Source organism: Schistocerca cancellata, chromosome 4 (genome assembly GCF_023864275.1).
Source record: "Schistocerca cancellata isolate TAMUIC-IGC-003103 chromosome 4, iqSchCanc2.1, whole genome shotgun sequence".
Taxonomy (NCBI): domain Eukaryota; kingdom Metazoa; phylum Arthropoda; class Insecta; order Orthoptera; family Acrididae; genus Schistocerca; species Schistocerca cancellata.
In genome coordinates, this window is record NC_064629.1 from 587,882,108 (window position 1) to 587,907,325 (window position 25,218).

Here is a 25,218-nt window from a genome sequence, read left to right on the forward strand (position 1 = left end):
AGATCTGTGCCTGTTGCGCATGTGTGAATCTGGCAGCTTGGGAGTGCCAGTAAAATTTTGTGTATCATCTGGCTGCTTGTTGCTACTGCTTATACAGCTAACAGCCACACTTCTGTGGCCAGAAGCGGGAGAAGGTACTACTCATACACAACTCAATTGCGCATGCGCATGAGCCCACCCGCAACTGCTTACACAAATCTAATGTAAACAGTTGTGACGTCACATTCATTGGAGGCAATTTGTCGTTCTGAAGTATGGCATAGTCTTCCTAACACCTTTATGACACATTTTGCTCTTGGCAGGCGTTTGTACGAACACTGTATTTTCCTTGTATATGGTGTTGTGTTGGCAGAAGAGCCAACGCCATGTTACTAGAGGAGGCCAAAATGCACGCGTTTTAGCTCACGCAGGCTGGCGTGAGGAGGGAAGGACTATACTGCCGTGAGGTCTGGAGCATGACAAGGAATTAGAATTCAGAAAGCGGACGTAATTAGTTTGATACTTGACTTTAATCCATACATGATGAATGTCACTCTTCACGGTACATGATTCACAATATTATCTGTTCAGATTATAGTAACTGAATACGGCGCCTTGCTAGGTCGTAGCAAATGACATAGCTGAAGGCTATGCTAAACTGCCGTCTCTGCAAATGAGAACGTATGTAGACAGTGAACCATCGCTAGCAAAGTCGGCTGTACAACTGGGGCAATTGCTAGGGAGTCTCTAGACCAGACTTGCCGTATGGCGGCGCTCGGTCTGCAAGCCTGATAGTGGCGACACGCGGGTCCGACATATACTAACGGACCGCGGCCGATTTAAAGGCTACCACCCAGCAAGTGTGGTGTCTGGCGGTGACACCACATATGGCGCATTTCCTTTGAAACTTAAGTTTTATTTTCATTTTTTTTCCCTCTCGTTCATGTTTTATTGCTGCAATATTATTCTGCAGTGCCAAGATATGGTAATATCCTTTGTTAGAATATTGATTCTTACCAGTCAAAATTACAAAAATTTAATTGAAAACTGAAACCATGAAAAATTCCCCAGAATTGTAAAAAATTTACAGGCTTTTCCCAGTTTTCTCCCAGATGAAAAAATTCCCGGGTTTTACCTGGATCTACTGGGTTGTATACACTATGAGAACAAATCAGTAATCGCTTCTTCTTCTTCTGTACATCAACCAACTTGATGCACTGGACAGACTGACATGCTCAGCACCACCTCATTCTATTCATCTACATTCAATTATCCTTGTTTTACTTTTGTCGATACTCGTACAACAACCTCCCTTCAAGAAACTGTCTGGTCTGTTCAACTAAATTGTATAACCTTTCCCTTTTTATCCTTCTGTTTTAAAGCACAGGCTGAAAAACATTGATGTTAGGCTACAATGTTGTCTCAGCCCTTTGATTCTTGTAACTGCAGTCATGATACCGTAGAAATTGTAGATAACCTTCCGCGACCTGCATTTTATCTCCACTACATTCAGAATCTCAAATTGGGTATTCCTGTCAACATTATTGAAAGCTTTCCTGAAATCTACAAGTTCTTTAAACATAGGTTTGTCTTTCTTGAGTCTATTTTGTATGGTAAGTCATATACTTATTTATTCTCACAGAACAGTAATTCACTTTCAAATTCCTCCTCAGACTGCTCAATGTGCGGCAAGTCATAAATTACCTGTAGATCAGAGTATCTCAGTCAACAATGCTAAAAGCTTTTGCACAAATGTTATAAACAAAGGTTTATTTTCCTTCAGCCTAGCTTCTAAGATGAGCTGTAGGGTCAATATTGCCCCACATGGTCCTACATTTCTCCAGAACCCACAGTGACCATCCCATGGCATACTTATACCCAATTTTCTGTAAATAATTCGCGTCATTATTTTGCAACCATGACTTGTTAAACTGATGGTGTGTTAATATATGTGTCAGCACTTGCCTTCTTTGGAGATGTAATAACTACATTTTTCTTTGAGTAGAAAAGTTTTTGCCTGTCTCATATCTCCAGTTTCAGGTGAATAATTTTGTCATGTCATGGTCACTCTAGAACCTCACTAATTCTGAGGGAGTAACGTCAACTCTAAGTGCCTTATGCCACCTTAGGTCTTCCAGTGCTATGCCAAATTCAACTAGCAATACTGCACTCTCATTTCATGACTTCCCTTTTATAAGATTGTCTTCAAGTTTCTTTCCTTTATACAGCCTTTCTGTACATGCCTTCCACATTTCTTTTTTGCTTAGTATCGACCTACGATATGCACTTTTAATATTCATATTGGAGCTTCTCGTGTTTCCAAATGTCTCTTTAATTTGCCTATGGGCAGCTTCTATTTCTCATATTCATGCATGCTTCTAAGGTTTTGCATTTCTCCTCTTGCAATTCCCTGCTTTGTCACTTTGCAGTTTCCGTCAGTCTAATTTTTAGCTGGTTTTTGTTCACTTTTGCTTTCAATCATTCACTTCAGTTTCACAGTCTCTTTTTGTCAAATTCAGTATCTCGTGTCACCCAAAGATTCCTACCGATCCTTGTCATTTGCTCTGCTACCTTCATTATTTCATCTCAGGATCTACCCACATCACTTTTATTGCATCCCTTTTCTCTGTTTCAGCTCAATATTGTGCAATAGTCCCAATGAAACTCTCAACAACCTTAGGGTCTTTCAACTGGTCCAAGTACTCTCTCTCAAATCTCGTACCTTTCTGCAGTTTCTTCACTTTTCATCCACAGTCCATAATCAGTAAATTATGGCCACAGTTTACACCTGCCCCTGGAAATCTTTCGCAGTTTGAAAACTGTTCTCAAAAACACCATCTTACAATTATAATTCTTTTATGTAGATAACCTTTTTTCGCAATTTTTAAAGCAGGTGTCAACCATGATCAAATTGTGCTCTGTGCTAAATTCTACTGGGCAGCTTCCCCTTTTATTTCTTTTTCCTTCAATTGAATGCCAACCTCCAAAAGGACAATAATTTTATTGTCTCTCTTAACATTAGAATGATGTCTTGTTGTAGGTATGAACCTAATGTTGCTAATAAGAATGAAAAGGCTACAGAATACTGATGAACATTTCTAAATTTAGAACAATGCTTGTGACCCTATACACAGGCTGGTTTTATTCCACAATATGGAAGAATTTGGAATGGAAAAGAAAATACAAGAGCTATTGCAACAAACCCTAACAAACACAATATCCCAGGCAAAATTCATGGAATAAATATCAGACCCATTTCACAAGAAGACACAAGTTTGACAAGGTTATCGACTATTCCCTGTTGAACAGTGTGCTGCAAAAAAGATCACAGTTCGGAGGAAAACATTTACAGAAACAAACACCAGAAGGGGAATAAAAATAGCTTGAGAAAATAAAGTCAAAACTGGCAGTTTAGCAGTTGCAGATAATTTAGCAAATACTGCACCATCAAAATTAAGCATGAAGTATGGAATAATCAGAAGAGTTCATAAAAATTTAAGCCCAAAGAGTAAATTATTATGGACAATGCAGAAGCTAACAGAGCAAGATTATGAAAATGCATTAATAAAAACATCATTCCCTTTCAACATAAAAGTTTATCACTAGAAGACTGTTATATGGCTCAAATGCATGTATGCATCAAAAACACTAGTTTTTGATGATTAAAGAATATAATAAAAAAAAAAAACAGAAAAATGAAAAGAAAGGAGTGATGAGGACATTAGGAAACACTGCAACAGTAGAAACATCTAAATTAAGAAGTAGCTCTGAGGTATAAAAACACACAGGAAAATATTGCATTACAAATTGGAAGATAAAACTAATGTTTTTTGAACATAAACAAAGAATGAATCCTACCATACTGACAATAAAAAAGATAAAATATTTTGAAAAATTAAAAGTCGAACCAAACTGATTGGGTAAGAGCATGGAGATGAAGATATTGGCAGAAGTACAAAAGATATGCACAAAGAACAAAATACATAAACAAAATTAACTAGTGATAAGGTTTCCAAAAAAGAGCTTGGAGGGGGGGGGGGGGGGGAGGGGGAAGTTACTAGATAAAGCTGGTTTGTAATGAATGAAAAAGAAACAAATACAGAATACTAATTCCAACTGCACAGTTGAATTTTCTTTTCATTTCAACTGCACAGTTAATCACGTCTCTTACATTTCTTATGATGTAAAAACCAGCTGCACATATAGACTGTAAATGACAGTTAAGAGATCACCACCCAAAGCCAAGCTAAATCATTGTGGGTGCACGGCTGTGAAATACTTTTCAACTACTCATGTTAAGCAAATTATTTTGTAAGCCCAACAATTTTACATTTGCAATAAAATCTCCACATGTTACTTGCCCTGTCAATTTATGTGAAAGCATAAATACAAAAGCAACATCTCACTCGACATTTTAAATAACCACAGCATTTTGCCTTTGTGTACTAATGGTTCCCTTTCATGCCTTCTACAAACGGATCTGCTAACTTGTATTTACCTAACTGATACAAATGTAGGCCACTAGAAGAGTACCATGATCCATCTATAGCATCCACTGCAATAACACTGATGTGGTATCTCACTTAAAATCTAAGATGCTTCCTCATCTCTACATTTATACACTTTAAAACTTAGTCAACAGCACCAGTGGAAGTGGAACCATACGGCTTCCACAAAACACACATTTGTGTGTTCAATATATGCACTTATTTTGTCCATGACACACAAGACTATATTTTATGCAATTAGCTAAATCACTTCTAGTTCCCACCTTTCAGCACTAATCTTCTTAACAAAACCCTTACAAATTGTTCTCAAGTTTCATGCTGGTATAGTCTAGGAGCTGGTTTCACAATACTTGAGATCTAATACCCTGAATCTAATTTTTCATGTAGCAGCTAGCCTAAACCACTTCCATGACTACTACTAGGTGGCAGGACTCTCATATTATACCATGTGATCTTTAGGAAATCAAGCAATGGCTTGTTGCACCCTTCATTCCTCAACAACTTTATGATGCTCTTCATTGTCTCATTCACATGAAAAACAAAGAGTGATCATCTGTACTCTTATAGATATTTAAATGTCATTACAGATGAAAACTCAGATTTAATACAGCACAACAAAAAATATTATACCATTTGTCTCAAAAATATCTTAAATTTTGCTCCTGTTATTTACATTTCACTAAGTTTCGCTCAAAATTAAAAAAAAGGAGGAATGAAATAACAGTGACCTAAACCAACAAAACTTACATTGTATGCCATCCAAAGCCAATCAACAAGAGCTGCCATAACGGAATCCAGCTGCAAAAATAATGGTTTAATTTATTTCAGTGTAATCATTGAGTTACCACCATTAAAATATGCTTGATACTAACTCACTAAACAATAATATTCTTACATATATGTAGTATCCACCAAGCAACCACAGGCCAAAAACTAGCTGAAACAATATTACTATTCCAAAGCAGATCATCCATGGCAGCATCATTCCTCGATTAGTTTCCACGACACCAAAAATGAGGAATACAGAGAATGCAATCAGCAGCAGCAGGTAGGCAATGAAAAACCCTCCAACACCAAGCATAGCTGCAAAACAAAATTGTAATCAAGTTTTTGCACTACTTTCTGAGAAATAATACAAATGAATTAAAACATTATGTTTGTTAGAGTCACTATTCCTCTAACTACACAATACATGGCAAGCCATCCAAATCAAGGAGGACAAGTAAATATTAAATTATCAAATTTCAATGTTCATTCCATTCACACACTTGACTTACTTCCACAGATGTTTATCATTACTTTCTATGTGCATGAGTTATTTACTCTTGCATTTACTACCAGCTGACTGCTGTTTTCTACTATGATGCCAACAATGAACATTCCTCACTGTATTCTTGTTCATAATATTTAAATAAGTCTACAATTTAAGAATGCTCAAAACCTATAAGTACTAAAACAGTTCACCCTTTAAGTCACAGCACATGCTATATTAGGAACAATAGCGAACTATTTGCATAAATACACTTTTTATGTATACTGATAGTATAAAATTGTGTATTTTATATTGCCAAATTTTTATTTCTATATGTTACTTATCTACATTGTTCTGCATTTTTGAGTACACAAAAACTCCATAATATTTGAAACTTCCTGGCAGATTAAAACTGTGTGCCGGACCGAGACTCGGGACCTTTGCCTTTCGCGGGGGCAAGTGCTCTACCAACTAAGCTACCCAAGCACGACTCATGACCCGCCCCCACAGCTTTAATTCCACCAGTACCTCGTCTCCTACCTTCCAAATTTCACAGAAGCTCTTCTGCAAAACTTACAGAACTAGCACTCCTGGAAGAAAGTATATGCAGAGACATGGCTTAGCCACAGCCTGGGGGATGTTTCCAGAATGAGATTAATCTGCCAGGAAGTTCCATATCAGTGCACACTCCGCTGCAGAGTGAAAATATTCTGGAAATATCTTCCAGGCTGTAGCTCAGCCATGCCTCTGCAATATCCTTTCTTCCAGGAGTGCTAATTCTGCAAGTTTCGCAGAAGAGCTCCTGTGAAGCTGGAAGGTAGGAGATGAGGTACTGGCAGAATTACAGCTGTGGGGCGGGTCGTGAGTCGTGCTTGGGAAGTTGAGTTGGTAGAGCCCTTGCCCGCGAAAGGAAAAGGTCCCGAGTTCGAGTCTTGGTCCAGCACAAAGTTTTAATCTGCCAGGAAGTTTCATATCAATGCACATTCCTCTGCAGAGTGAAAATCTCATTCTCCATACTAGTTGTTGTTGTTTTCAGTCTCAAGACTGATTTGATGCAGCTCTCCACGCCACTATGTACTGTGCAAGCCTCTTCATCTCCAAATAATTACTGCAACCTACACGCTATAGTGAAGTTGTCTGGTCACATGTAACAGGTCTAGGTGTAATCAAGTTAACCATTTGAAGTTTTTACCAGCCTCCTGATTCTGATGTGATGGTTTTAGAGTAAGTGAAATAAAGTCTACGGCCAACAGCGCGGAAATACCCAGATCATGTGATATTAATTGGAGGTGACTTAAGCCTACAGAGTATAGACTGGGGCGTCTATGGATTCATTGCAAGGGGCACAGAAAGGCAGTCTTGCGAAGATCTTTGAAACACATTTTCCGAAAACTGTCTTGAGCATCTAATTTGATGGCCTTCACACAATGGAAATATTTTAGATCTTGTAGCTACAACCAAGGCTGACCTAATCAACAGCATCAGTATCAAGACAGGGTATTTCTGCTACAGAGAGCAGATAGACAGCTGTTAGCATCTCACTTAGACATTAGACCATGAACTGGCATTATTCAGTTACAGTGCAATGGATGTAGAGGTATTATGGGAAAAGTTTAAATGGATAGTAAATCATTCTCTTGAAAAGTATGTGTCGAGTAAATGGATTACAGAAAGAAAAGATCCACTGTGGTTTAACAATGAAATTCAAAAAATGCTGAGCAAGGAAGGCCTGTTGCATCCTTGGTTGAAAAGAGAACGTGCAAATGACCACAAGCAAAAGGTAACAGAAATTAGTGCATCTCTAAAAAGACCAATTAAAATCGCTAAGTTGCTCTAAGAGTTCTATAGAGTCACCCATTGACCCGTCTGGTGTGGCAGAAGAAGAAAGCAAAAGTAAAGCCAAAGTTTCTAATTTGCATTTAAGAAATGGTTCAAGCAGGAGAATTGTACAAACACATCATCATTTGACCATCACACAGACTCCCGTATGGAGAACATAGCAACAAGCCTCCTTGGCACAGACAAGCAATTGAAGGAGTTGAAAGCAAATAGGTTGCCAGGTCCTGAGAATTGCCATTCGGTTTTTACAAAGAGTCCCCTATGGCACTGGTCCCTCTCTTAGCTAGCATTTATCGTTAATCTCTCGCCCGATGCCATATGACAGGAAAAAAGTGCGAATGACTCCTGCATAGAAGGGTAAAAACACGGACCTGCAAAGTTACAGACCAATATCCCTAACAGCAGTTTGCTGCAGAATCTTTTAACATATTCTCATTCAGAACATAATAAATTTCCTCCACAGGGAAAAGCTTCTGTCCACCAATCAGCACGGGTTTACAAAGCATCGCTTGTGCGAAACCCAGCTTGTCGTTTTCTCACATGATATCCTGTTAACTATGAATGAAAATCAACAGGTAGATTCCATATTACAAGAGTTTCATCAAGTTTTTGCCACAGTACCCCAATTCTGACTGACAATGTAGGTACAAGCATACGGAATAGGTTCCCAGGTACGTGAGTGGCTTGAAGAGTGATAGGACCCAGTACGTTTTCCTCAATGGTGAGTATTCATCAGGGAAATATGATAAAACTGCTACTATTTTCCATAAACACAAATGATCTGGAAGATAAGGGTAAACAGAAGTCTGCGACTGTTGATGATGCTGTGGTGTGGTGTGATTGTATGATGTCATTGTCGAGTACAACGCAAGATGACTTAGACAAAATTTCTAATTGGTGTGGTGAATGGCAGCTAGCTCTAAATGTAGAAAAATCTAAGTTAATGCAGCTGATTAGGATAAACAAATCCATAATGTTCGAATACAGCATTAATAGAGTTTTGCTGGACACAGTCACTTCAATTAAATATCTAGGTGTAACACTGCACAGCAATATGAAATGGAAATGAGCATTTAAGGATTGTAGCCGGGAAGGCAAACAGTCAACTTTGATTTATTAGGAGAATTTTAGAAAAGTGTACATCTGTAAAGTGGACCACTTATGGAACAACAGTGCGACCCATTGTTGGGTACTGTTCAGTTGTTCGGGATTCACAACAGGTCACATTGAAGGAAGAAACTGAAGAAATTCAGAGGCAGGATGCTAGATTTGTTACTGGTAGATCTGAACAACATGCAAGCATTACAGAGATGCTTCGAAAAACTTAATGGGGAAACACTGGCGGAAAGGGGGCATTCTATTCGAGTAACACTATGATGAAAATTTAAAGAACTGGTATTTGAGGCTGACTGCAGAACAATTCTACTGCCGCCAAAGTACACTATGTGATCAAAAGTATCCGGACACCTGGCTGAAAATGACTTGCAAGTTTGTGGCACCCTCCATTGGTAATGCTGGAATTCAATATGGTGTTGGCCCACCCTTAGCCTTGATGACAACTTCCTCTCTCAAAGGCATACGTTCAATCAGGTGCTGGAAGTTTTCTTGGGGAATGGCAGTCCATTCTTCACGAAGCGCTGCACTGAGGAGAGGCCTGGCATGAAGTCTGTGTTCCAAAACATCCCAAAGGTGTTCTATATGATTCAGGTCAGGATGCCGTGGAGGCCAGTCCATTACAGGGATGTTACTGTCATGTAACCACTCCACCATAGGCTATGCATTATAAACAGGTGCTCGATCGTATTGAAAGATGCAATCGCCATCTCCGAATTGCTCTCCAGCAGTGGGAAGCAAGAAGGTGCTTAAAACATCAATGTAGGCCTGTGCTGTGATAGTGCCATGAAAAACAACAAGGGGTGTAAGCCCCCTCCATAAAAAACATGACCACACCGTAACACTGCTGCCTCCGAATTTTACTGTTGGCACTACACATGCTGGCAGATGATGTTCACTGTGCATTCGCCTTGCCCACACCTTGCCATCAGATTGCCACATTGTGTACAGTGATTTGTCATTCCACACAACGTTTTTCCACTGTTCACTCATCCAATGTTTACACTCCTTACACCAAACGAGACATTGTTTGGCATTTACCGGCGTGATGTGCGGCTTATGAGCAGCCGCTCGACCATGAAATCCAAGTTTTCTCACCTCCCGCCTAACTGTCGTAGTACTTGCAGTAGATCCTGATGCAGTTTGGAATTCCTGTGGGATGGTCTGGATAGATGTCTGCTTATTACACATTACGACACCCTTCAACTGTCGGTGGTCTCTGTGAGTCAACAGATGAGGTCGGCCTGTATGCTTCTGTGCTGTTCGTGGCCCTTCACATTTCCACTTCACTATCACATCGAAAACAGTGGACCTATGGATGTTTAGGAGTGTGGAAATCTCTTATGACCCAAGTGACGCCCATCACCTGACCAAGTTCGAAGTCCTACTTATTCGTCTTCTGGTCTTCTTCTGTGATTACTACTACCCACACATCCCTCCAATACTCAATTTGTGATCCTATGATGTCTCAGAATGTGTCCTATCAAATGACCCTTTCTACACAGGTTGGGCACAAATATCTTGTCTACCAATTCCATTCTGTAGCTCCTCATATATTATGTGATTTATAGTATTAATCTAAACCTCAGCATTTTTTTTTTTTTTTTTTTTTTTTTTTTTGCAGCATCACATTTCAAAATCCTCTATTCTCTTACTGACTGAACCGTTTTATCAGCCATGTTACACTTCCACACATGGCTACACTCTATAAAAACACTTTCAGAAAAGCTTCGTAACACTTAATTCTATATTCAATGTTAAATTTCTCTTCTTCAGAACACTTTTCTTGCCATTAGCAGTCTATGTTTTACGTACTCTCTATTTTGGCCATAAGCAGTTATTTTGCTGGCCAAACAGCAAAACTTGTGTACTACTTTCAAGTACCTCGGCCCTGAGCTAATTCTCTCAGTGTCACCTGATTTAATGTGACAATATTCCATTATCAGTGTTTTGCTTTTGTTGATGTTCACCTTATATCCTCCTTTCACGACACTGTCCATTCCGTTCAACTGCTCTTCCAAGTCCTTTGCGCCTCTGTCAGAATTATGTCGTCATTGCCCAACCTCGAAGTTTTTATTTCTTCTCCCTGAACTTCGAAATTTTTCTTTGGAATCATTTATTGCTTGCTCAATGTACAGATGGGACAACATGAGGAATAGGCTACAACCCTGTCTCACTCCATTCTTAACCACTGCTTCCCTTTCATGTCCCTCACTCTTAACGGCTGTCCTGATTCCATAAAGTTTCAAATAGCCTTTCACTCCCTGTATTTCAGCCCTGCTCCCTTCAGAATTTCAAGGAGAGTATTCCAGTCAACACTGTCAAAATCTTTCCCTAGGTCTACAAATGTTATAAACATAGGTTAGCCTTTCCTTAACCCATCTTCCAAGATAAGTCATAGGGTCAGTATCGCCTTGTGTGTTCCTACATTTCTCCAGAATTCAAACTGATCTTCCCTGAGGTTGACTTCTACCAATTTTTCTGTTCTTCTGTAAAGAATTCATGTTTGTATTTTGCAACCTGACTTATTAAACAGGTATTTTGGTAATGTTCACACCTGTCAGCAGCTGCTCTCTCTGGAATTGGAATACTGCATTCTTCCTTAAAGTCTGAGGATATTTAACCTGTCTCATATATCTTGCACACAAGATGGAAGTTTTGACATGACTGGCTCTCCTAAGTTATCATTAGTTCTGATGGAATGCCACCCACTCCAAGGACTTTGTTGCAACTTAGGTTACTCAGTGCTCTGTCAAATTATTCTTGCAGTATCATAGCTCCCATCTCATTTTCATCTACATCCTCTTCCATTTCTTTAATAGTGCTGTCAAGTTCATCTCTCTTGTGCAGACACTGTAGATCCTCCTTCCACCTTTCATCTTTCTCTTCTTTGCTTAGGACTGGTTTTCCATCTGAATTCTTGATACGCACACAGCTACTTCTCTTTTTTCGAAAGGCCTCTTTGATTTTCCTGTGGGCAGCATCTATCTTTCCCCTATTGAAACATGCTTCTAAATCTTTACATTTTTCCTCTGGCCATTCCTGCTTAGCCAGTATGCATTTCCTGTCAATCTCATTATTTAGACATTTGTACCCCCTTTCACCCACAAAGGATTTCTACGAGGCCTTGTCTTTCTACCTATCTGATCCTCTGCTGTTGTCACTATTTCATCTCTCGAAAGCTACCCATTCATCATCTACTGTATTCCTTTTCCTGTTCTGGTCAGCTCTTGCCTAATGTTCCCTCTGAAACTCTGAACAAACTTTGGTTCTTTCAACTTATCCAGGCGCCAGCTCCTTTATTTCCAACCTTTTTCCAATTTCTTCAGTTTTAATCTACAGTGCATAACCAATAAATTGTCATCTGCCCCTGAAAATATCTTACAAATTTAAAATCTGGTTCCGAAATTTCTGTCTTACCATAATATAATCAATCTGAAACCTTCTGGTATCTCCAAGTCTCTTCCACATATACAACAAGTTTGTGTCCCTCTTGTCTTCAATAATGTGTTAGGTATGCTGTCCATAGTAACTAACTTGAATTAATATTTTCTTATTCAATACTAAAATTATTCCTGCATTACTGCTATTTGATTCTGTATTTACAAAATTGTATTTTCCAGACCAGAAGTCCTGTTCCTCCTGCCACCAAACTTCACTAATTCCCACTATATGTAATTTCAACCTATCCATTTTTCTTTTGAAATTTTCTAACCTATCTGCCCAATAAGGGATCTGACATTCCATCCTCCAATCTGTAGAATGCCAGGTTTGTTTCTCCTAGTGACAACATCCTCCTGAGTAGTCCTCACATGGAGATTCGAAAGGGGGATAATTTTACCTCTGTAATATTTTACCCAAGAGGAGGCCATTATCACCTAACCATACAGTAGAGCTGCATGCCCTGGGGAAAAACTGCAGCAGCAGTTCCCTCTTCCTTTCAGTTGTTCACATTACCAGTACAGCAAGGCCGTTCTGGCTGATGTTAAAGGCCAGATCAGTCAATCATCCAGACTGTTGTCCTTGCAACTACTAAAAAGGCTGCTGCCCCGTTTCAGGAAACACGTTTGTCTGGTTTCTCAACAGATACCCGTCTGCTGTGGTTGCATCTATGGTACAGCAATTTCTATCACTGAAGCACACAAGCCATATCACCAACAGTAAGGTCCATTGTTGAAGGGCAGAGGGATTTAATTCACTTTTCCCTATATTTCTCCTCAACTGAATTCTCAGTGCCAAAGAAGTTTTATCTGGAGCATGCATGTTTTCAACTCTTATGATAATCATTTCATATACAGGTGATTACTTGTTATACAGGGCAGAGAAAAATTCACACACGTTGACATCACAGCATGATTCCTCACATACTTGCAATACAAAAATGTCTGTCACAAAACTTCATCCTGCACATATTTTTGGCAGTAAATGGGTATTACAGATTGGCAGTCACACTGTTATCACATTCATGGTGTCAGCATATAGGCATAGTGCTGTGCAGCTGGTATTCTTTATGAGGTTGGGGGTTCGATTCTGTTCGAAGCATATTTGTTTTCATTTGCCATTTTCATTCTGCCATATAATACTGTAGAATACACCATTTCTTAAGCCACACATATCCAACATTTACATAGTACAGTGGCTTGTAACAGTGAACATAACAAAAACATGATCAGACAAGTCATAATTGGATAGCTGAAACAAATGACCAGTCACACGACAAAACAATTACAAACAGAACAACAATTTTGAGATGCTAAACATGATTGCACTCAACATCTACTAGTCATTTATACTACATGCAATACGTCCACTCAGATGTAATACATTAGCAACCTTTGACAATAATAATTTCCATTTACAAATGACAGAGCACAGCAGTCAGTCATCATTTTTTGCAGGTTTTATTTGGCAAATTTAGATTTTGGCTAGTGCCTAGCCATTATCAATGCATTATTTCATAGTATCAATGCATGTCAGTCCCGTTGTTCGAGCGTCACCGTTCTTTCGAGACTACTCTTGAAAGAACTGTAACAGACGTCCGAACAACAGGGAACTGACATGCATTGATATTATGAAATAAGGCATTGATAATGGCTAGGCAAAAGCCGAAATCTAGATTTGCCAAATAAAACGTACAAAAAGGGGCTGCTGATTTCTGTGCTCTATCATCTGTAAATCATATCACAGTCGCTGAGTGCACCCACATTCCTAGTGGAAGGTAATCTGATGAATAATTTCCATAGTAATGATCACATGATGTTCACAAAAGAATACACTGCCCTCAGAGCAGATGCTCAACACTATCCCCCTGCAGCTCCGAACATTGCACGACCCGCTGCGTCACACAGCTGTGATCTCTTCACAACATGGCTGCATCCAAAGATACAAGAGCAATATGAACATGTGCTACCAGTTATTCCACATGCCCCAATGGAGTATAATACTTTTGCTCCTTCAAGTGTCCCCCCAGCAAAAAAATTCAGATGACTTACAGGTCATCTGCAGACAGCATCCAGGTATTGCATTAAAGAATAATAAGGGTGCAACTTATGCTTGTACAGCACATCAACAACTGTGTACTGTGAGACACGCAGCTACCTTGCTACACTACATGTACTTTGCTGGCATTCTTGATGTTTAACCTACAGAATAGCTTCCTCAGTAGCTGGAGTATGGCGAATCCATGGATGACCTCTATCACCTGATAGTGGAAGGAGGGAACCTGTCTCCCAAAGACGAAGCCCCAGGTGTTACATGCTTCACCCACTGTCCCTGCTGTCGAGACATCTTCGCGTGTACTGGGCGCGGTTGGGCCACCCTCTCCCCAAGGGGAGTGGCAGGTTCAGCGGTGTTCGCGGCGCACGAGGCGGAGGGTGAATGTGGAGGCTGGCCGTGTGAGTGGACATGTGGCTGCTCCTTCAGCAAGGTCCGAGCAGGCACACAGGGGGAGGGGTTTATTAGTTATTGGGAGCTCCAACGTTAGGCGGGTGACAGAGCCCCTTAGGGAAATAGCGGGAAGGTCGGGGAAGAAGGCCAGTGTTCACTCTGTCTGCTTGCCGGGGGGTCTCATCCGAGATGTGGAGGAGGCCCTACCGGCAGCGATAGAGAGCACTGGGTGCACCCGACTGCAAATTGTTGCTCATGTCGGCACCAATGACTCCTGCCGTCTGGGTTCAGAGGTCATCCTCAGTTCGTACAGGCGGCTGGCGGAATTGGTGAAGGCGGAAAGCCTCACTCGGGGGGTGAAATCAGAGCTAACTATTTGTAGTATCGTTCCCAGAACCGATCGCGGTCCTCTGGTTTGGAGCCGAGTGGAAGGCTTAAACCAGAGGCTCAGACGATTCTGCGGAGATCTGGGGTGCAAATTTCTCGACCTCCGCTATCGGGTGGAGAAATGTAGGGTCCCCCTGAATAGGTCAGGCGTGCACTACACGCCGGAAGCGGCTACAAGGGTAGCGGAGTACGTGTGGAGTGCACATGGGGTTTTTTTTAGGTTAGAGAATCCCCTCCCTAGGCCCGACAAGACGCCTCCTGAGACGCGGCAAGGTAGGAGTAGGCAAAATGCAACAGGGAATAACAATATTAATGTGCTAATAGTAAACTGCAGGAGCGTCTACAGAAAGGTCCCAGAACTGCTCTCATTAATAAACGGTCACAATGCTCATATAGTACTAGGGACAGAAAGTTGGCTGAAACCAGACGTAAACAGTAATTAAATCCTAAACTCAGATTGGAACGTATACCGCAGACACAGGCTGGACAGTGAAGGGGGAGGCGTGTTTATAGCGATAAGAAGTGCAATAGTATCGAAGGAAATTGACGTAGATCCGAAATGTGAAATGATTTGGGTGAAGGTCACGGTTAAAGCAGGCTCAGACATGGTAATCGGATGTCTCTATAGGCCCCCTGGCTCAGCAGCTGTTGTGGCTGAGCACCTGAAGGATAATTTGGAAAATATTTCGAGTAGATTTCTCCACCATGTTATAGTTATGGGTGGAGATTTTAATTTGCCGGATATAGACTGGGAGACTCAGACGTTCATAACAGGTGGCAGGGACAAAGAATCCAGTGAAATTTTTTTAAGTGCTTTATCTGAAAACTACCTTGAGCAGTTAAACAGAGAACCGACTCGTGGCGATAACATATTAGACCTTCTGGTGACAAACAGACCCGAACTATTTGAAAAAGTTAACGCAGAACAGGGAATCAGCGATCATAAAGCGGTTACAGCATCGATGATTTCAGCCGTAAATAGGAATATTAAAAAGGGTAGGAAGATTTTTCTGTTTAGAAAAAGTGACAAAAAGCAGATTTCAGAGTACCTGTTGGCTCAACACAAAAGTTTTGTCTCAAGTACAGATAGTGTTGAGGATCAGTGGACAAAGTTCAAAACCGTCGTACATAATGCGTTAGATGAGTATGTGCCAAGCAAGATCATAAGAGATGGAAAAGAGCCACCGTGGTACAACAACCGAGTTAGAAAACTGCTGCAGAAGCAAAGGGAACTTCACAGCAAACATAAACATAGCCAAAGCCTTGCAGACAAACAAAAATTACGCGAAGCGAAATGTAGTGTGAGGAAGGCTATGCGAGAGGCGTTCAATGAATTCGAAAGTAAAGTTCTATGTACTGACTTGGCAGAAAATCCTAAGAAATTTTGGTCATATGTCAAAGCGGTAGGTGGATCAAAACAAAATGTCCAGACACTCTGTGACCAAAATGGTACTGAAACAGAGGATGACAGACTAAAGGCCGAAATACTAAATGTCTTTTTCCAAAGTTGTTTCACAGAGGAAGATTGCACTGTAGTTCCTTCTCTAGATTGTCGCACAGATGACAAAATGGTAGATATCGAAATAGGCAACAGAGGGATAGAGAAACAATTAAAATAGCTCAAAAGAGGAAAGGCCTCTGGACCTGAAGGGATACCAGTTCAATTTTACACAGAGTACGCGAAGGAACTTGCCCCCCTTGATGCAGCGGTGTACCGTAGGTCTCTAGAAGAGCGTAGTGTTCCAAAGGATTGGAAAAGGGCACAGGTCATCCCCGTTTTCAAGAAGGGATGTCGAACAGATGTGCAGAACTATAGACCTATATCTCTAACGTCGATCAGTTGTAGAATTTTGGAACACATATTGTGTTCGAGTATAATGACTTTTCTGAAGACTAGAAATCTACTCTGTAGGAATTAGCATGGATTTCGAAAAAGACGGTCATGTGAAACCCAGCTCGCGCTATTCGTCCACGAGACTCAGAGGGCCATAGACACGGGTTCACAGGTAGATGCCGTGTTTCTTGACTTCCGCAAGGCGTTCGATACAGTTCCCCACAGTCGTTTAATGGACAAAGTAAGAGCATATGGACTCTCAGACCAATTGTGTGATTGGATTGAGGAGTTCCTAGATAACAGGACGCAGCATGTCATGCTCAATGGAGAGAACTCTTCCGAAGTAAGAGTGATTTCAGGTGTGCCGCAGGGGAGTGTCATAGGACCGTTGCTATCCACAATATACATAAATGACCTTGTGGATGACATCGGAAGTTCATTGAGGCTTTTTGCAGATGATGCTGTGGTGTATCGAGAGGTTGTAACAATGGAAAATTGTACTGAAATGCAGGAGGATCTGCAGCGAATTGACGCATGGTGCAGGGAATGGCAATTGAATCTCAATGTAGACAAGTGTAATGTGCTGCGAATACACAGAAAGATAGATCCTTTATCATTTAGCTACAAAATAGCAGGTCAGCAACTGGAAGCAGTTAATACCATAAATTATCTGGGAGTACGCATTAGGAGTGATTTAAAATGGAATGATCATATGATGTTGATCGTCGGTAAAGCAGATGCCAGACTGAGATTCATTGGAAGAATCCTAAGGAAATGCAATCCGAAAACAAAGGAAGTAGGTTACAGTATGCTTGTTCGCCCACTGCTTGAATACTGCTCAGCAGTGTGGGATCCGTACCAGATAGGGTTGATAGAAGAGATAGAGAAGATCCAACGGAGAGCATCGTGCTTCGTCACAGGATCATTTAGTAATCGAGAAAGCGTTACGGAGATGATAGATAAACTCCAGTGGAAGACTCTGCAGGAGAGACGCTCAGTAGCTCGGTACGGGCTTTTGTCAAAGTTTCGAGAACATACCTTCACCGAAGAGTCAAGCAGTATATTGCTCCCTCCTACGTATATCTCGCGAAGAGACCATGAGGATAAAATCAGAGAGATTAGAGCCCACACAGAGGCATACCGACAATCCTTCTTTCCACGAACAATACGAGACTGGAATAGAAGGGAGAACCGATAAAGGTACTCAAGGTACCCTTCGCCACACACCGTCAGGTGGCTTGCGGAGTATGGATGTAGATGTAGATGAAACACATTTTTATCTGGACAACTTTGACGAGTACACCTAGGAACATATTCACGAGCAGCAACACTAACCCTGTTATCAGCTGCATAATGGACCAGAAGCATATCCACATATTCATTGTTTGTGTATGCCATACACCTTCCACACTGTTTTAGTATAACACAAGAAGAAAATACAATATGTGTACGAATACACATGGAGTCTGTCACGGGTGCGTTACTCCACTAGCTACTAGTTCCTGTCTGGTGAACAGTGCATACAGCATAAACACGTCATTATTTGCAACAGGCTGTTCCACTTTACACGCATCGCCTCTCTTACAGCCTCTGTTCTGCAGATTCAGACAGACACTGCTAATTGTGAAATGTGCTTTTTTTTTAATTATACTGTTTCCCAAATGGTAATGGACATGATGTTTCTACATTTCCATCAATTATAATAATGACGACAATGATGGTAACACGTGGAGATAAACAGCAAGTGGTTATCAGAATCAATGTTGAAAGGCATAATTAGTGGTTCGATGGTAATAATACACACACATGGTAAATAAGTTTGAAAATTATTTGAAAGCATGTTGCTAGCCCTACTGGTGATGTAAGGCCCTAACGAAATGTAACAGACCGGAACGTGGCAAGAATAACAGTTCATACTAATCGATGGAACCACTGTGGGAGAGTACACAGAAAACAAGTTTGGAATCTAGTAGACACAGTGGTGTGAAATAATTTGCGCCCATGACATGCAAAAGACTTCTTTAAAAGCTGGGCAATGATATCAACTGTACTTACATTTCTGTGTTCATGTACATAAGTGAAAATGTTTTGTAGAAGACCAACTGTAATAGCTGTATGACGATTAAGACGTCAGATACCGTACCACAAAGACTACATTCAGCAAATAAAAACAAATGTGTGTCAATCCAGAATCGAACCGTTGACCCCCTGCATAGTAACCCAAAATGCTATGCACTACACCAACTGCACAGCACTACTACTATATGCTGACAGAGGCTGACATGTGATTACAGTGATGCCAGATTGCTAATCTGTGACATCCATTTACTGCCAGAAACATGCGAAGGACGAAACTTTACAAGAGACATTTATGTATTGCTTGTACATGAGGAATCGTGCTGCGAAGTATGAGTGCGTGAATTTTTCTTCACCCTCTGTAATTTATCCTAACACTTTACAGATTCCTTAAAAAACTGTAAGCCCACTGTTCACTGACTATAACAAGCTACTCACTATTGCATATGATGTGCTCTCACATAGCAATGTTTTATGTTTTTAGCTGTCTCGCAGCATGGGTGAGGTTTCTGTATGAGAAGTGAATTCAGCGCTAGTATGGTGACAAGATGTGTACACAATTACAATGGGCAGTTCAAAAAGTTCAGAAAGTGATCATACCATGGACACGGGGTGAATTTATGGATGATGCACAATGGCGAGAGGCCATACTGCGTTGTTCAGAAAGCAACATGCTTTGTCTTACAGACAATCATCACATAATCAATTCACTAAACTATAATCATACCAAAAAACCAGCACTTATTTTTCTTTGACCACCAAAGGTGCAAGCAGTCAATTAGGGTATGGCAGCTGGGGCACAAGCCCTGGGCATGTTTTGTGAGGGTGAGTGAAAGGAAGAAGTGGTAAGCTCTTGCTAGGTAAACATGGTCCCCTATCACACAAATCTCTCCACTAGCTTGTATAGCTGTTGCTATATACAGTGGACAATTAGACGCCAGCTGACACAAACGAGTCACACAATGACTCAAAAGTGCAATAAAAACTACGTAATGCTAGTTGCCGTTAGTGTGACATCCTCATACACTCATTGTACAAGGTGAGTCATGATGATCGTTTTGCATTATCACGTAGTAGGGGAGAGAGTGTGGCAGATATGATACGCGAATTGGGATGGAAGTCATTACAGCAAAGAGGTTTTTCGTCGCGGCAAGACCTATTTACGAAATTTCAGTCACCAACTTTCTCTTCCGAATGCAAAAATATTTTGTTGAGCCCAACCTACATAGGTAGGAATGATCATCAAAATAAAATAAGAGAAATCAGAGCTCGAACAGAAAGGTTTAGGTGTTCGTTTTTCCCACGCTGCTCAGGAGTGGAATGGTAGAGAGATAGTATGATTGTGGTTCGACGAACCTTCTGCCAAGCACTTAAATGTGAATTGCAGAGTAGTCATGTAGATGTAGATGCTGAACTCTTCAAAGACATTGCTGACACTCTGTGTGATCCCCTCATCTTGACACACAACCACAGCAGCTCATGCACATCCCAAGTGCAGCTATTCACAAGAATGTAATAGCAGCCTCAAGAACCCCATGAAGTATTGCTAACTTCTTTGATTTACCAACAGATTTAAATGCACATTACCCACTAACAAATTATGCATCACCTTCAATCCCAACAGGAAAATGTCATGACAATACACTGTTTGTATGGAAGCAAGGGTATCATAATTGTCTTCACTCAATTTTAATACATCTAATGAGTTTCAAAGTACCCTAAAAGTTAAAAAAGGATGGTACAAAGGCAGTTCTTATTCATTAACAAGAGTCACTACTTCTAGCATCTACAATGTTTTCAAGTACTTACGTTCACATAAATATTAAAGCGCAGAAGGATATTACTTTTCAAAACAGTACCTTCACAAATACAATGCAGACTTTAGCTTATCTACATGTGATTATAACTAAATGCAAGGTGCCCGCATTATACATATTACAATATAAAACATAATAACTTGAGAATTCATTGATGTATTTATTGTCAGTATGTTCCTACAAGTATGGGAACTCAAAATCTTGTTTAACATATCTAATACACCCTGATATGCAGACCAATAGTAGTGTGAGAGACATGTAATCTGTATTCCAATTCTCTCCAAAGGTGTTGCAGCACTGCAGGTGAAACATACATGATGGTGCAGGTCTGGTATATTATAAAATGTGATCTGGTAAATTTGATTCTTGACAAACCCTCAACAGAAAAACATCAATTGGGGTAATGTCTGGACTTCTAGGGGACCAAGCAGTCGATGGACTCTCCCAGTCCAACAATCCTGGAACCCACAATTCAATAAATACCTCACAATGTTCGCAAAATGGTATGGTGCGCCATCTTGTTGAAATATCATGTCACGACGTGCCAGTGTAAAAAGTCTTTAGCTCCCCCAGAGAAACCACACAGAACACCTGCTGTGAGTCCATATGGATACTAACGAGCGTTCACATAAACAAAGCAGTTACCAACTGCTGCAAGCAAACACACAATATATTATAATAAAATAAGAAGCATAAAAGAAATTTAAATTTTTTACCAGTTTCGGGCACTTAGAGCCTTTTTTCAGAAGGCTATGCCTATTGCATTACTTGTGGATATCAAATAAAGTGCATACAGCACAATGCCATGATCCTAAAAAATATATGTAGGGGCAATAAATATTACAATACTGAACCTATTAAAACAATAAGAGCTCTTAGATGCCTACATGTAGTTTGGTGTTTGCATAAAACTAGTACGAAGAAGTGAAACAAAAATATCATGCTCTTAAAATATTGTATTAATGGATTTAGTATTGTATTACTTATTGCTCCTGCATATATTTTTCAGGACCACAGCATTGTGCTGCATGCACTTTAGTACTGACACTCGCAAATAATACGATACGTGTAACCTTCTGAATGAGGTCACTAAGTGCATGAAACCAGTACAGAAACTAAATTTCTTTTATGCAAATGGTTGCTTATTATTTCAGTACATACAACTACAATTGCTGAGGATGGATAAAATACTAAACAATACCTTTTGAGATAGCATATTTGTAGAAGAAAACTGTCAACAAATATCTCAATTATGTCTCAAGTAACTACCTTTTTATATTATATGTTTAAAGTGGACACCCTGTACTAAATTATTGGGTGACTCAATTTGTCGTTATAAAGATTTTTGTACTACTTATAATATCATATTGACTTACATCCTCTGACATCTGTCTCAAATAATGGTGAATATAGCTGGGTTGATTCCCCACCACTCATCATATATGCAATCAGTGTAATCAGGACAACACTGAAGGACTGGAAACAGAAACCATATCAGTACACATGAACAGTTACTTTTGATAACATATCTAAAGTGAAAACTCATTATGCACAATTTAATCTAAATCGTGTAAACACATCATTACAGTCTGTGGGTATTGTTATAGATCGCTTCACATTTTTAAATGTGTCTTGAAGAAACATAATTTACACCTTACTTCATAAGTATAGAGCTATGTATGTGCACTGCCATCCTATGACTATAGTGCTCATCACAAGCATAGAAAAATCTCAACAGTCAAACATAAATTTTCTATTGTATGATCTCTTGGAAAGCAAATAACTTTTAATGTACAAAAAACAGGGAAAGACTCTGAAGCTCTCCAGTTTGGACAATTGAATGTTTTTCACACGCAGTGACACATAACTTTAAGATAGTAATCTGAGTGTTTTTGTTCAATAAATGTATACAGCAAAATCAAAAGGGACTAGATATTAAAAGTGATCCCAATGATTTTAAACAATTAGAACTTTATGACCAAGAATATTTCATAAACATTTGACAACTCCCATCCACTACATGGCAACCAATGTAGAGAACATTGCACTTACACAAAAACTGTGCCACCACATAAATCCATATCACCATACACATTTTTCTTCCACAGACATTATTCTTTCTGCTATAGTGAGAAAACACTACTTAGATTCAAGTAATATAATTTTAACATAATTTGAATTCCACACAGTGCATTACAACTGTCCCAGTAATGCTTTCATTCAGTTGTTATATGCACTACAAGGAAAGACTTCTGTATGTCTTCCAAAATGCTAGCTTTGAGGTCCAAGGAGCATTTACCTCAACAAACAATGAGCAGTAACTGTTACAATAAAATGGACACACTGTGAACAAATGAATAAGTTCATTTCCTTTTTCTGACAAGTACAGATGTCTATCCACATCATAGATTACAGCTTCAAATTTCTGTCCATAATGAATTTACCCATGGAAAATTCCACTTTGATCAAAAATACGAATTAAATCAATACATGAAAAATGTGTCTCAGCATCTATGAGTCAAACACTTACTGCAGTATAAGCTGCAACCATGTAGGTTCCAACTTTGACATTGCTGTTCCATATGCAAGGAGACCAACATGTCCTTATGGCAACCATTCTTGTTCCAAATATTCAAGGGATATCAGGATTTGACAGCAACAAAAAGGCAGCAGCTGGTGCTAAAATAGAAAAATAATGTTTTTTTATATCATGCATGAATTTGATATCTAAGTTTATGGGGTAGTTTAATACTTCCATGATAATCAAAAATAACATTCTACGCACTGATTACAAAGCACTGTATGCAAAGCAAGAATGAAGTTTAAACATGATGTCACAGATGAAACAACTACGTAAACTACAGTAAACTGGCAATTAACTCTTATCTATTAACTATTGCATAAACGCCTATACTGAATATTGCCAAACTACATAAAATTCAAGTGCAGTTTTGCAGGCGGGGTACAACGTAGCGCGCCAACTGCATTACTTTACTCACGTTACTTCTAGAATTTTTGTTACACCGTGCCCATAAATTGTCGTAACGGTGATCCCAAGAACTTAAAAATTAACGCTCCGCCGTCGGGCTAAAATAGCCTTCTGTCTTAAGGTGATTCTAATCGAAGGTTCAAATTACTTCGCACTGTAATACTCGCATACTACACAAGGCACAATATAGTTTTGTTATTAGGTAGTGAATGTAAGATATGTCCAACAATGACGACGCACATAATTTACTTTAACACTTTCGTTAACGTAATCTTGAATATAAGCATGTGAACCGTGTACCTTACATGTCTCCAGTACTTCAACCCTAATTCGAATCGATTTGTCAATATGAAGTGGTTCCCTATTAGCCACAGATGTAAACATATCCGTGGGCCAGTTGCCGCAAGGTGCACATGCATCTCTCTCCCCCGCGCAAAGTGCACATTTACAAACACAAATACATGGTACCTTAGGCAGGCAGGTCCACGCATGTAAGTCAACCATAGCGAATAACATACTATCACAACGTATTTCATAAAGCTACAGTGCCATGACAACCGTGAAAAACAACAAACTACCACAACGTATCTCATAAAGCTATAGTGGCTTGACAACTTCTGCCGACACGAACTGCTAATAAATAAAATACATGCCTGTATCTTTTGTCACCGGAGTAATGAGTAGGATTATACACGTAAGGTCAGTAGAAACAGATCGTCACTCTTTTAGTTCAAAAAAATCCATGGCCTTAATGAGATATCTCGAAATACAAAAATATTTTAAATAATCACTGTCACGTTACGCAAATACACAAGATTTCTCCGACCAAATGAAAACAATTACTTTCAGATGAAGGAGACATTTCGCAATGGACATTTTATGGACTAGCAAATGACACTGAAGAACGGAGTGAAACGTGTAACAACTCTTGTAATGTCAAGCAATGCTGGTATTTTCATGAACGTGCATAATAACCTCTTCCACATATATATATTACAATCAGCCAACATTATTCTAATTGTAGAACATCATAATTCACGTTGATTTGGAAACAGAAATAAAGATTTCTACATTCAGTGCATTTCAACATCATTATTGTGGATTGTCAGGCATATTTTGAATTTTTCACATTTTATCCGATGTCTCAATTTCTGTTAACAAACCTCACCTTAGTATAATAGGCAGCGGCAATAGACAGACTAGTAGCAATTTTTCACTCATCAGCTGGCTCCACGATCCATCCAAATAATTGTATTCATCTCAACATTTTCTAAACAACAGAAATCAACAAAACAAGGCAACGCCCTGGCCTAACGGATTCAAGCATTCCGACGACGTAAACACCAGAGAAGTAGTATATGAGAAACTGCGCGTGTAGATAGAAATATAATCGCTGACTTCTATCGAGTCACCTCAATTGAAGGTGAAAAATACAGTCGTGTAAGAAGTTATTGGCTAAGTATGAAAAAAGATAATAGATTAGCTAACCGGGCTCTATGTATTCTCTTATAAATACTGATTGATGTGTATAATTTCGT

The 25,218-nt window shown here is 39.7% G+C and overlaps 1 protein-coding gene across 1 annotated transcript in view; it reads right to left on the reverse strand.

The window, feature by feature from the left end:
• The window catches only part of LOC126183653 (uncharacterized), a 51,210-nt gene extending 26,193 nt beyond the window's left edge, over nt 1–25,017 (reverse strand). The window contains exons 1-5 of the mRNA XM_049925798.1: nt 24,849–25,017; nt 23,222–23,370; nt 22,068–22,167; nt 5,383–5,570; nt 5,235–5,285 (exon numbers count right to left, since the gene is read on the reverse strand). Coding sequence (XP_049781755.1) covers nt 5,235–5,285; nt 5,383–5,570; nt 22,068–22,167; nt 23,222–23,308 — 426 coding nt within the window. The 5' untranslated portion in view covers nt 23,309–23,370; nt 24,849–25,017. The remainder of the gene's footprint in view (nt 1–5,234; nt 5,286–5,382; nt 5,571–22,067; nt 22,168–23,221; nt 23,371–24,848) is intronic.
• Nucleotides 25,018–25,218: the final 201 nt, after the last annotated feature.